At 38.7% G+C, this 13,327-nt stretch overlaps 1 protein-coding gene across 2 annotated transcripts in view; it reads right to left on the minus strand.

Annotated features, from left to right (window-relative positions):
- ctnnd2b (catenin (cadherin-associated protein), delta 2b) overlaps positions 1-13,327 on the minus strand; it is a 144,108-nt gene that overhangs the window by 56,647 nt on the left and 74,134 nt on the right. For both annotated transcript variants that reach the window (XM_040143820.1, XM_040143819.1), the window contains 3 exons: positions 12,108-12,239; positions 8,524-8,767; positions 5,574-5,630 (listed from right to left, as the gene is read on the minus strand). In XM_040143820.1, coding sequence (XP_039999754.1) covers positions 5,574-5,630; positions 8,524-8,767; positions 12,108-12,239 — 433 coding nt within the window. The remainder of the gene's footprint in view (positions 1-5,573; positions 5,631-8,523; positions 8,768-12,107; positions 12,240-13,327) is intronic.

The raw sequence follows: 13,327 nt of genomic DNA on the forward strand, positions 1-13,327 counted from the left end.
ATGGAAGCACGAGCACAAGAAGGCGGTTCACATGACTTTTAGAAACAAATTTTGACACTGAGTTTAATCTCAAGCCAGTTTATATATCACTTCAAGGCACTTGAGGCAAATTGCTGACCTAAATGTCACCTGTTCCTTGCCACCTTCCTTTACTTTCTCTTTCTGCAATTTTTGTGCTTCCTGTGAGTACGCCATTATTTTGGCTGACTGTAATCATGTCCCCTTTGCCCTGCATATGGCTCCAATCTTATCAAGCCAGAATTAAGAGGAAAAATACAGTAAAAACAGAAAAGGAGAATTTGAAAAGGAGAGAAAAGAACTGAATGTGAAAGAATGGTCTTTACTGACACTTTTGTCTAACTGAAAATGTGCATATATGTATGTGTGCCATTGTGTATCCGTGTTTGTGACTCTGAAATCCTCCAAGAGAGCCCAATGTGTCATTTGGCGACTCAATGGACTGGGACAAAGTACTGACAAACTGTCAATCCACTCTTTGTTCCTAGCCAACCAGGTGGGCTATCGTGCATCACCACTTGTCTAGGTTTGTGTGCTAGCGTGTGTGTGTTTCCTTGTGCGATCGTGTCACCACCAGCCAAAATATTTACACCACAATACGAGATGGCAGGCTGCAGGCAAACCAACAATTAAACCTGGTAAATAAAAAACTCTCTATGAATTATGTATTCAGAAAGCGGCGCGATGCTGTAATGTGAGGGCTGCAGGCAGATATACTTCTATATCAGGCTGAAAGGATTTCCTGTGAGTCAGGGTTTTTAGTGGAATAGAGCGATTTGGATCCAGAGAGCGAGCTATGCGATTTGCGTCGGGCATATTATGTCTGTGTGCGCGCGTGCGTGCGTGTGTATGTTGCCACCACTGAGAGAAATTGAGATGTGTCTGATGACTCATTCCCCGAAAGACAGACAGAAATACAGACAGACAGGTAGGGTAAACCTGCAGAGTAAAATGACAGGAAGGAAGAGGAGGAAGGAGGAAGAAAAGAGAGAGAAGAATAGACAAATTTAAAAATAAAAGGACAAGGGGGCTGACTCATTTTCCAGCAGGACATCTGCCAACGTCAGGTGGCTGACTAGCAACAAAACATTACCGTATATTTATAGCAAACCAGAATAGAATACAGTACAACAGAACAGACCCCAGTGTTGGATCTGTTAGTATCATAGGACAAACTGATCTCAGACCAGCAGCGACAGGCCACTGGGGATCTGTCTACAATATGCTCAACTGATGGATGCAGTAATTAGCACAGTAACTGATTAATGACGGACAACACTGGTTAGACTCAACAGTCCATGTAATTGTCCTTGCAGTGATGTCGTAGCATGAGCTCTCTCTGTTTTCTTTTGTCCTCATTTGTCTGTCTCAGTCTCTCCGTCTCTCCAAACCCACAAGTGTCATCTGTTCTTTACTGAACAGCATGTAATTAAGAGCGGATACTACCAAGGTTTTTCCTCCTCTTGGTTGTGTATGGACTGCTGTCATATGGTAATATACAGTATGCGGTAGTATATGGCTAAACTGTAATCCAACACTGTGTGAAGCATAAACAAGTAGAATCAGTTTCTCGTGTACGAAGAAATACTAGGGCCACCATAAAAAAAGCAAAAATAAAACTAAAAAACTAAAAACTAAAACTTTAAGAAGAAAATAGCAAATTTTAGCAAGAAGTCATTATATTCTTAAAAAAAGAGAAAAAAAAATCATAATCTTTTCTATTATGTCCGTATATAAGCGGAGAGCAGTGGGAAGTGTTCCATCTTATGTGTCAAAATGAGGGATGTTAGAAGATCAGAAGTGATATGGAAAAGTTATTAAAAAAACAAAATACCTAGTCTGACAATTTAGCACGTCATTATATATTTAAGGAATGGGCAAGATAGCCCCCAATATTTTTGTCTTCCGCCCCTGAAATAAAAAATTAAATGAGACTGGATGGTGTGACTTCGCCTGGTACCTGTTTTCATTTGGTACGAGATCACTGTCCTACATGAATAACATAACTAGACGCGTTAAGAAACACTGGTTGGAGGCACAGAAGAGTTAATGGTGTCATGAAAGGGTTATACTCCCTAGTCTCCACGCCACTCTCCGATTCTTAATGCTGATTATTTACTTTAATAAATAACATAATATTATAACTGTATTTACTAATTACTGTACAACTTTTTTTTCCTCAAAATTACACCTTCATCCACACAACATTAATGTTTTTTTCTTATGATTTGATACTTGAAACCTTCTGTTTTTTCATTGGTGTCAAAGTATTAAGTTAGTCTTCGCACTTGCCAACTGCTGTTCACGTTAGCAAGCAAGCTAAGTATCACGTCATTCTCTGTATAAGAGATAACTGCAGATGAAGAGCCAGGGAGTAGAATTACATTTACTTAATTGTTCAGGTCTGGAAGTCATTCAACTGTATATTCATCTTTTTACTGCTCCCATTTTGTCTTTCATGTAAAGCCAACACTGGATTTTTTCACTATTCACCATCCACTGTAATCCAATGTAATCACCAATAATGGCCCTTTTAAGGACCTGTTGTCGAGACTACCTTCCTCCTTACTTGGATCTTGGTGGAAATTATGTAAAACATTCAGTAGGCAAGTCCAGAGTGAAGAGAATCCAAGTTCATTTCTGGTAGTTGATAGCTGTTATGGTACATTGTAGGAGCCATTATTTAGTTAATGGTAAATGGACTTCAATTATATTGCACTTTTCTAGGTTTATTGACCACTCAAAGCGCTTTACACTACATGCCGCATTCAACAATTTGCACATTCATACATTGCATTCACACAGACATTCTGGGGGCAATTTGGGGTTCAGTATCTTTCCCAAGGACACTTCGAAATGCGGACTGGAAGAGCCTGCTCTAAATCCTGAGCCACAGGGATAATCCAGCCCCGGGATAATCTCAAGGGATAGGTATAGATTATTGCTTGCTGTCTGCGAGGGGTTACTTTCATATTGTGCGGGGTCAAAATATACTGTACATATTTTTCAGAATAATCTTCTGTTTGTTTTCTTCTGTAGCCCTTCAATTGGGCTTGCTGCCTAAAGGTAACTGAATTTCAAAAAACAACTGTCTCTTAACTTCTAAAGCTTGTAAAGAAATTGTTTGTACATTCTTTTGGTTGGATTGGAGGGGCACCACAGGTCTGTCAATATAATAGTTTTTTGTATTCATTGATTAGCACAAAAGTTAGAGAGGTCACTGCTGCAATGTGTCATTCCATTGAAATGTTAGAGAAATGTGCTACTGTATTGGATAAAAGCACGATCAGTTTCACATTTTCATACACTTAAGTATAATACTGAACAACAAACCCAATCATCGAAAATAAAACCAGCGATATTTTGAACTAACTATTTGTGCGTAGAGGTGATCCCACCTTGACCCCAATGTGGAAAGCAGGTTAGAGTGACAAAGGGAATGAATAGATGGGAAAGGGAGGGAAAGAGGACAGAAAGTAGAAGAAATACTGAGGCAGAGAGAAAATTAGAAAAAGAAATTGAGAGGTGTGTGTGTCTATATGTTTGTCATCCTGACAGTGTGTGTGCATGGCTGACTGACTGTCCCACTGAGGCTGGATGAGATGAACGAGAGGTCAGGAGATGTCAGAAAGGGCTGAGAAACACACACAAACACACACACATGCACACACACACACACACACACACACACACACACACACACACACACACACACACACACACACACACACACACACACACACACACACACAAGCACTCACACATCCATCACAACCCCATTACTGAATATAGATCAGAGATTCAGACTGTGCTCATGAGCAAGAAATAAAATTTGGTAATTTTAGGATCGGGTCAGAGCTTGTCTAGCACAAATCTTTCTTTGTGTTCGCGTTTCCATAAATTATTGGCAGCCTGAAGGAAGAAGAGAAGTACATAAGACGCTGTTTCCAAAGTAACGTACCTTGATTTGCCAGACTGTGCCAATATTAGCTAACTGATATTTGTTTGAGGCTTTCACAGGATAAAAGTATCATTAGGGAGCCAGCTGCAGACGGTGCCAATGACCTAACGCCTCTTCAGTTATCATGTATTTAATGTGCTGATGCAGAAATCATCAGTGTAATGAGTGATTTTTTTTTTATCTCCACATAGCATATACAGTATATCCACTCCTTCATTTCATCAGACATTTGAATGTTTCTGTAGGTCACTTTGTAGTGGATGAGACAAGTCAAGTCTTAATTTAGAAAAATGAAGATGAAAAATATCTGTGAACAACATTTTTCCTAATTGAATTGAATTGAGTTGAATTTTCCAAGACGAAAACAAGACTAAAAGTTGAAATGAAAACTTTTGATCACAAAAACTATGACAAAATATATTACAATATTCATAAATGTCTATATTCAATGACCTGCATGCACCCAAAAAAATCACACACTGTATTTCCTGATGGTAAAACAGCATCCTCCACTGCTGTATGTTAGCTAGCATATTGTTAGCTAAGATGATGTCTCTGTCAGTATTATTAGCTAATTCTATATCTCTGGCAGTATTGTTAGCTCTTGGATGGACCATGATTGGATGGACAACGATTTATGGTCTATATGCATCCACAATCCCACTGAAAATTAGACAACAAGTAGCAACAAAACAAGGGGCTAAACCATAAAAACATACAGGCTAGCACTCTGACATCTATGAAAAGGTAGGTTAACATTGACATATAATTTTCAAGACACATACAGTATGGTGGTGTAATAATAAAGTTACTTTCAATAGTCAGTTTTTTGGTAGGAGTGAGTGCAAGATTAATGTCTAGTGTCTACCACTTTAATCTTCCTCTTGATGTTTGCTTGAAGCAAAAAGTAGGACATTTTGGCAGTTACACTTATTGGTTTCCAAGCAGAGAGTTTACTGGAAAGATCAACACTACCAAATCAAAAGTCAAAATTAGGTGCCAAAATGAACACTGAGCAAGCCACATGAATACAACAGTCACAAAGCACGTTCAGAAATCGCCAGGACAGATAATGGAAACAAACGAGTGACTGAATAAATCAACAGGTAGAAAAATGGATGGAGGGATGGATGGATAGATGGAAAGCCCAAGGAGAGAATGAGGAATATTTACAATCTAAAAAACAAAGGCTCTGGTAAGTTATATTGCTACAAATCTAAAGAAATTCAATTGGTAATTATTACTTAAATTTTTCATTTATCTTAAAACAGATTTCTGAGTGTTTTCACGTCACAGAGGATGTAATTTTAATATTATGAAATGCTGTAATTAAATGCCAAGTCTTTTGAATCCCTGTACTCTCATCTAGTGTTTAATTCAGAATCCATATAATGCTAAAATAAAGGTCATTCCTGTTTTCTATTGCACTATGCATAAATGGGTGACAATACAAATGTGAAATGTCATGCTGCCAGTAACATTAACATCTGCGTCTATTGGTGTCATATCGAGAAGATGGAGAGATTCAGTGAATGAGACAAAGGTAAGATAGATAGACAGAATGTATATATGTATAAATAAATAGTTGGATTACTTTGTCATTCTTTGCTCGGCTTGATTTTGATTCCACACAAGGAATTCAGGGTCGTACCTATCGAGGGGGGACAGGCAGAGAGAAACAAGAGAGAGGTATATGTTGGCTGTCTGACAACAAATTATTCAATAACCAATGAGAGTGATGATTAGTAAATAGAAATCAATATATAGCCACTAGACTCGTCTTTCTCTCTCAACATTTGGTCATCAGGCAGTGGTGGAGGAGGTGGGCAGGGTGATGGACATGCACTTAGAGCAGGGGCTGGGGAGATGGTGGGTATGTCAGGTAAAGAGAGGGTCTTAGGATAAAAAAAAACTGGATTTTACCTTGTTCCTTTCATACACCAGACTGGGCATTTGGCTAATGGTTGCTGCATAGTGGAACAAGTTTTAAGCATCTGGATCCAAATTCCAGATCTTGCTGAATGCTTTCAACAGGACTCAGAAAGCATAGATTTACTGTGGGTTGCAAACAAGTGTTTACCATTGAATTTACAAGGTCACAACCTTTGTAATGTACATATCATGTATACACAGTAAACACATACAGTGTACTGTATATATACACAACGATATTTTGTGTCTACTGTGTCAACCCCTTTTCAAGGAATACACCTAGTTTTTTTTAAGAGGTTGGCTTGTTAGACAACTTAGGTGTTGAATGATACATCGATGACAACAGCATCCATGTGTAACTTATTTACATTTTTACGTGTAATTGAAGGTGACTAGCTTTATCTCAGAAAAGCAGGACTTGTACCAGAGAAGCTTAATGGTGAGGAAATGACAAGCTAAGCTGCTAAGCCTGTTATATGTAGGTTAAATTCAAAGAAGATAATAATAAAATAATATAAAAAATATTTATTTTTAGCAACTACTTTTTTCCACACTCAAGTGGTGACAAATGATGAATAAATGGTTGCGCACCTGGAATTCTTCTGGTGAAAAACTGAAGTTATAGTACATCTTTAATACACATTAAGTCATTTAAAATCTGATGTTTTCTTTTTAATCATTAAAAGTTCATTTTTCTAAACGTGTTGCTATTTTCCTGTATTTCACACACTGATAGATTACATATAGATTATGCCTAATAACACATGTCGGAATAATCTAACGCGGGTGATTGTGGCGTCAGCGCTCAAGAGCTATGCTAGCCAATTGGCCAATCTCCCGAAAACTGGGTTCATTTATTTAAAGAATAATGCTGGTTCATTACAATGAATATGGGCACTGTAGATTATCTCAGTCCTACATATACTGCACTGGTGCTGTAAATACTCACTGCAACACCAAATGTGTATTAATCCACAGCTGAAAATAGTCCCCAAATTTAGTCCCCATTTACTACTGTTATGTTTAGTAAAAATACAATGCCCAGCTGTTTTAGGAAATTACTGAACCAATTTTAAAAGAAATGAAACAATGGATTCGACCAATTTTCAAAAATGTCTTCACAATAAAAGAATGGATTTGGGGCTGAGTGCAACAGACATAGTAAGGATGCCAAAATGTACTGAGTGATGGACTAACACATTGTTGGTTTTGGTCTTTTTATGTGATTTACTGACATGAAAAATTATTATATAATATATAATAGGATACTTTTCCAAATATTTCCTCTCTGAGCTATAGAACAGCAGCAGCACAACAAGCTTGTAATCAGTAAAACTTGACAACTACAGGATCATATTTTTCCTGTATATTTACAATCCTGGGGGACCCTCCCTTTAAAGCAATGTGGACAACAAGCTTCTCAAATAGCACTGACTGTGCATGTTGTGAATGTAAAGCAAAATGCCATGCCATCACAAGTCAGTCCTTCAAATGTAGCAGTGCAGATGTGTGGATGCTGGAAGCAACACAACAATGATGCCAGAGCTAAAGAGTGTAGAGTGTAGAGAACAGACAATGTGAGTGCAATGTGCACAGAGAAATAAACACTCTGACTATGGGTGGAGGAAAGAGCAATGACAACAACAACCAGAGCCACCTATGCTAACAACACAGAAAGACACTTTTGTGTTTCCAAATGTTACCACATAATAAAGCGATTCAGCACAAGGTGACTTCCTCATTAAAAATATTAAATATTTGCGAAAACATATGAATGTCCTACTTACACCTGAGCTGAACGTCACAAAGAGAAACACTTCAACTTTAATTAGGCTACTTCTATCTTTGACGGCCACTCTGTGCAGACATTAGACAGAGAGACAAGACTAAGAAAGGAAGTCCAAGACACAACTGGAATAGTATTTCAAACTTCACTTTAACTAGGACAAAAGAATGATAAAAACAGCTATTACGCTGTGTCTTCATGTGTCTCTCTCTTACTCTGTTTTTGCCTGTCACTGTCTCTCTCTCACACACTCACACTCGTACACAGAGCTCTCTTGGTTTAAAAGCAGACTTCATGCAGACTTTCCACATTAACTGTGTCTACCTACTGCAAAGAATGTGACTGATTGTCGATGACAGAGAGGCACTTCAGTCCTAACAGCAACAGCAAACTTTGAAATTGGACCTAGACGTGTGCGCAGGCATTCATACGGCAGTGTGAACAAGCCCCAACACCAGGCAAACTAGAGAGGACAGTGAAAGATGTGGCGTGATGTGTGCCTTATACTAAAGCCCAGATTCAGCCAGACTTTTACTGCACTGGACTGTCAAATCCTGACAGTCAATTATCTGTTGAGGTGCTACAAACTGTTTGGTTTCACCATGTCACACTTCCAACTTTGACACTCTTTTGTGGATTGCAATTTAACTATTTTTCACCGTGAAAGCTTAATGTTCTCCAGGTTATTGATATTGGTATTGATACATCTTTAATTTGGTGAATCTGGCCCTCAGTAAGCTCAGTGGAAGTGGAAAGGGAGCGGAACAAAGGGCTTCATCAACAAGCCAGAGCTGAATCAGTGTAAAAATATTTTGTTTTTCCTCACCTTGGGTCCTTCTGGATGCTGTCCACAGATGGAGACCGGCCCAGGGCAGCCTCAGGGGGGAGGGTGGGGCCCGACTTGCTGTAAGGTGACTCAGTGGACGGGCAGAACTGCAGAGTGCGGTAAGGGTTGGCGTAGTCAGCTGCCCCGCCTCCTGTGGCGAAGCTGCCTCTCTGGAAGGTGCCGGTGGCGCTCTGGCTTCCCGTTCGCTGCAAGGGGATTGGGTCGACACCGGGGGAGGGTGGAGCTAAAGCAGGAAGAGGAGCGTAGGAACAGAGTAGATAGTTGAGGACCTCTTGGTACAATTGGTTCACCACTGGGTTTGATGTAGCCCAGGAGGAGCAAGTAGTGAGGGGACAAAGAAATCGCAAACAAACACAAGCACCAACACGTATAGGATGCACGTATACACACACACACACAATGAGTAAAAAGCCACAACACCAGCACCAATGGAACAAAACAGAACAGAAGAAAAAAGCAGAAAGGGAAGAAGCAAAAAAAAAAAAAAAAAGTAAATAAATGTGACAAACTGCAGTGACAACTTACAACTTAAGGTGGAGTAACTTCAGGTGATTAAGTGAGCTTACCAAATGAGTTTAATATTTTCATTTGGATGAAAAATCACAAACAGACAAGAGCAGTCAAATCAAGCATGCATGCACCATGAAAAAAAAATGTAAGGAAAAATAAACCTCACAGACACACATAAGTGTGTGCGTTTTTTAAGATAACAGTTATAAAATGACCCTAGAGCAGGGCCGGGTTAACCAAGTGTAGGGACCACAAGGGCAATAATTAACTGATGGCCCCCAAGACCCCCTCCCATTTATCCCATGCTTTGTGCATTATGCACAGTGGGGTCCAACAGTCTGAGACCACTTTCCTATTCCGTTAAATGGGAAAGGAATTGCCATACGGTGATCCTAGGGCTTTTGGGGCCCCTGAGGTTTTGCCTGAGTGTATAATCCATCGTTGCTGTAATCCAAACCTCAGAACACCATAGAACCCTCATAACCTCCTTTGTCAGTCTCAAACAGACAAAGGAATTCAGTTTAGGAAACATTTGGGCAGTTATACCAGCTCACTCTGAGGGAGGTGAGGTGGGTCACTGTGTGTGTGTAACTAGATAACTGCAGGGACTTTGACTAGGCCTGAGGAAATTCACCTGTGATGTGAAGTCGGGTGTGAAGTGTTGCCTGCTTGTTTCCAACTCTGTTCATCATCTTGAAACTATTTGAACTGACCTTGAAACATAGCCAGGCTTCAACGGCTACATTGTGTTGCAGAGAAAAAGTGAAAAGCAGATCTAAGCTCAAGCACTCTTTCTGACAGACAGTGTGGGGTTTTTGCTGTAGTCGTGTCTTACACCCACAGACACAATGTTGGAGATGATGATTGTTATTTTGATGCTTCAAAGTGACCCGTCAGTGTGTGCAGGGAGGCAGCATGACAAAAATGACCTTAAGCCTTTTCATTCTTAGGGTGAATCTTTCTTTACTGGAACGAACCCTTATGGAAAAAATTACGAGATTCTTTTTCATATATCTCTCTCTGTGTTATTCTCTCTAGAGCAATGTTCATTGTCAGGCGACCAAACCAGCGGCACATCGTTGAAAACATTTTAGGACACGGTTGATTTGCTTTGATTTCAAAGCACCCAAGCTAACGCCCGTGGGATTAATTGAGATTAATTTTCAGCCTTGAAACTAATTAGTTAACAGACTGTGACTGAGAGACAAATTGCCATTGAGACCCCAATTGGATTTGCCTACCTGATCTGGTAAATAGTGCTACATGATCAGATGGAAAGAGGAAGTCTGTTATGTATGGCACCCTTTAATAGAACACCAAACCATTAAAAAACACCTAGTTTTTAAGTGGGACCAAGCTGTTTCTTTTTTCTGCTCTGTCTCTATGTACTATAAAGTATTTATTTGATTCCTCACTTTATCATGTGATGTTCTTGTGTACTCTGATTTTTAAAAGTTAGATGGTTCATTGGGTGATTTGAAGCACGCTGCAGCTATTTCTAGTGCTGGACTATTTTGCTGGACAAGATTCCTATTCTAGGAATCTTGACAGTCTCAGTCTGATCTACTCCAAACCACTAGTTTGGAGTAGATCACTAGTTGTTTTACTGTATCTCTTCATGTATTCTTTCTAATAAGGCACCTTTATAAAATGTATATAAATCATGGCTTTATTAATGATTTATAAGTCATTTATTCACGCTTTATAGATTAGTTTAAAGCTGTTAAGAACAACGTTTGTTTGCCCTGGTTGATCTAGTTGTTAAAGGGGTACTCTAGCAAGGCAGTACTGCAAATCCACAAAGTTTGCAAGAGACACGTTAAAAAAATAAAAAATGGTCAAAATCGAAGCAGCAGATGCTGAGATATCCAGAGTTTTAGTCCCAGGCTCCAAACACACTGGATCATACAATTACCATAATTCAACCCAATAGCATAATTCATTAGACTTCCCCTGCCTGCTAAATGCCCATGTCTTTTAAACTCCACACCTCAGTTTGTGACTTAGGTTTTCTGTTTAGAATGACTCTCCATGCCTATGCTGAAATAACCCTGATGACATCATTAAGGTTACTTTCTCAGATGTCAGATAGCTCCCTTCAGAACGGCTGGAGAAATGAAAGAACGCTTTTCACAGGTTGAGTAGAACTCCCTATGGTGAGTGTAATGAACTTCGTGTGAAAAACAGCTGCATTTGAACATTTGAACCACAATCTTTTTGATTACCATCTCATTACCACTGACCTGCAGACTTAACAGATTAAAACCCTTTATTAATGACTTACATTACATTACCGACCAACCCTTATTATTGCAAATGAATATTAGCTTTTGGTTTATTACTTAGTGAGAAATATGTCATAGTTCATTTGTTAGTGATTTTATGAATTTTATTTGTAACTGTTAATGACTTACTAACATTTACATCTGCAGACGATGACTTATTAGAAATTGGGAATCTCCTAACCCTTTATGACTTAATGACTTTATTAATGACTTGATGACTGCACAGGAAAATTTTTCCAAACTTGCCAACCCGACAGTTCTTATTAGTGTCTTATGTTTGATCAATCAAATGAATTATTTATTAATCATTGAAAAAGCTATTACAAACCATCTATAAACATTTTATAAACGGTGCCTTATAAGAAAGTGGTACCTCTTCTTCTAACTGATCTCCTCTTTTGTATTTTTGTTCCTAAAACCTTCTTCACACCATTTATTAACCCCCAGATCTTTATGAACTCCAGTCTTCTATGTTCACTCCTTGTGTCCATCCCATTTTTCTACCGCTCATTTTTCCACCGCTGCAAATCTGCAACCATTCTACTGTATGATCTGTGAAAATTCTGTGCACAATTTGCATGTTACTGCCTATTGGATGTTTGCTTTCTGCTCATACTCTCTGTGAAACCTCTTTTCTATTCCCCTTGTCTTCTGGGATTCAGTTTTATAGACTCAATGCTTGTAGATATCACTTGAACTCGTTAAACAAAATAACCTTCCATCTCATGTCTTAATTTCGTCTGCCTCCATAGCCCTATGTCTGCTTACCTTGTCCTCTAAGGTTGGGTTTGGTGTAGACTCTGTCTTCGTAGATGGGGTCAATGTGGTGTTCAGGAGACTGCAGAGGTCGAAGCTCAGAGCCCAGGTGACTGTGCTGGCTGCTGTAGGAACCTCTAGAGCCTGGAAAACATAGGGGCCACAGAGGCTAGATATGCTGAAAGGTGGATTGATGGATAGATGGAAAATTGAGTGGATGTCTAGAATATGTAATATTCTCTGTGATCAGTAAGTGAGAGAAATATAAAGAATACCAATTAGAAAGCAAATTCATTTTAGGCCACTAAAGTCAGTATTGTCCTAAGAAATATAAAACATTTACAGAGATGCTTTCATGTTTTACTCTCTTTTAACTTTAAAATAGCATGAGTATCTATTCATGATCATCTTCAAAGTGCATTGGACTGCTTTGTTGTAGTCACATACACCATAAACATAAAAATAAGCCACCTAACCAACCAACTTACAGGAATAGTTGACCTCTAAATTAGACGTTTTTTACAGAAGCTATTTCAGTGTATGGCCATCCAAAATTCAGTGAAGTTGCAAAAGACACAGTCAGGTAAATACAATAAATTTTCATGTCAGGGTAAACTTACTTCCAGTTGCCAGGCTGGCATGCATTTAAATGATGATGTGCAGCTGGTAATACGTATATCAACCATAATACATTTTCTTCCAGGTACAGCTACCATATTAACACTGTAACACTGACATGAAAATGTGACACCGCATGCATAATGATGTTATGATTTAAAAAAGAACAAATTACTCTTTTAATAGTTTTGATTAACATGAGGCACACATTTAATTCAACTAAATAAAAGATACTTTTCAAAATGAAAAATCCACCTCTTAAAAAGCCCTAAACAAAGCCACGCTGTGGCATTTTTTAAACTGCGGTTCTCAGTGGAGACAATGAATCTCATTCATGAACTTTTCAGACAATCATGGGTACATTTGCAATCTAATAAAGTTTAGATAATACCTCGAGCCGATTTAATCGTATCCCTGTGCTCATGCTGATTAATAATAATCACACATGAACTGAAAGTGGGTCCATGTGACCTTTAACTATCCGGACTAAAATAATGGAACTGTTTCAGAAATTACATATGAGACCCTAAAGAAAACCCATAATAGATCATTTCTCTGAACAAAAGGTATTAAAAAAATGAATGAAAATTAAACAGACACTGAAGTTATACTAA

Source organism: Xiphias gladius, chromosome 14, assembly GCF_016859285.1.
Source record: "Xiphias gladius isolate SHS-SW01 ecotype Sanya breed wild chromosome 14, ASM1685928v1, whole genome shotgun sequence".
Taxonomy (NCBI): Eukaryota; Metazoa; Chordata; class Actinopteri; order Istiophoriformes; family Xiphiidae; genus Xiphias; species Xiphias gladius.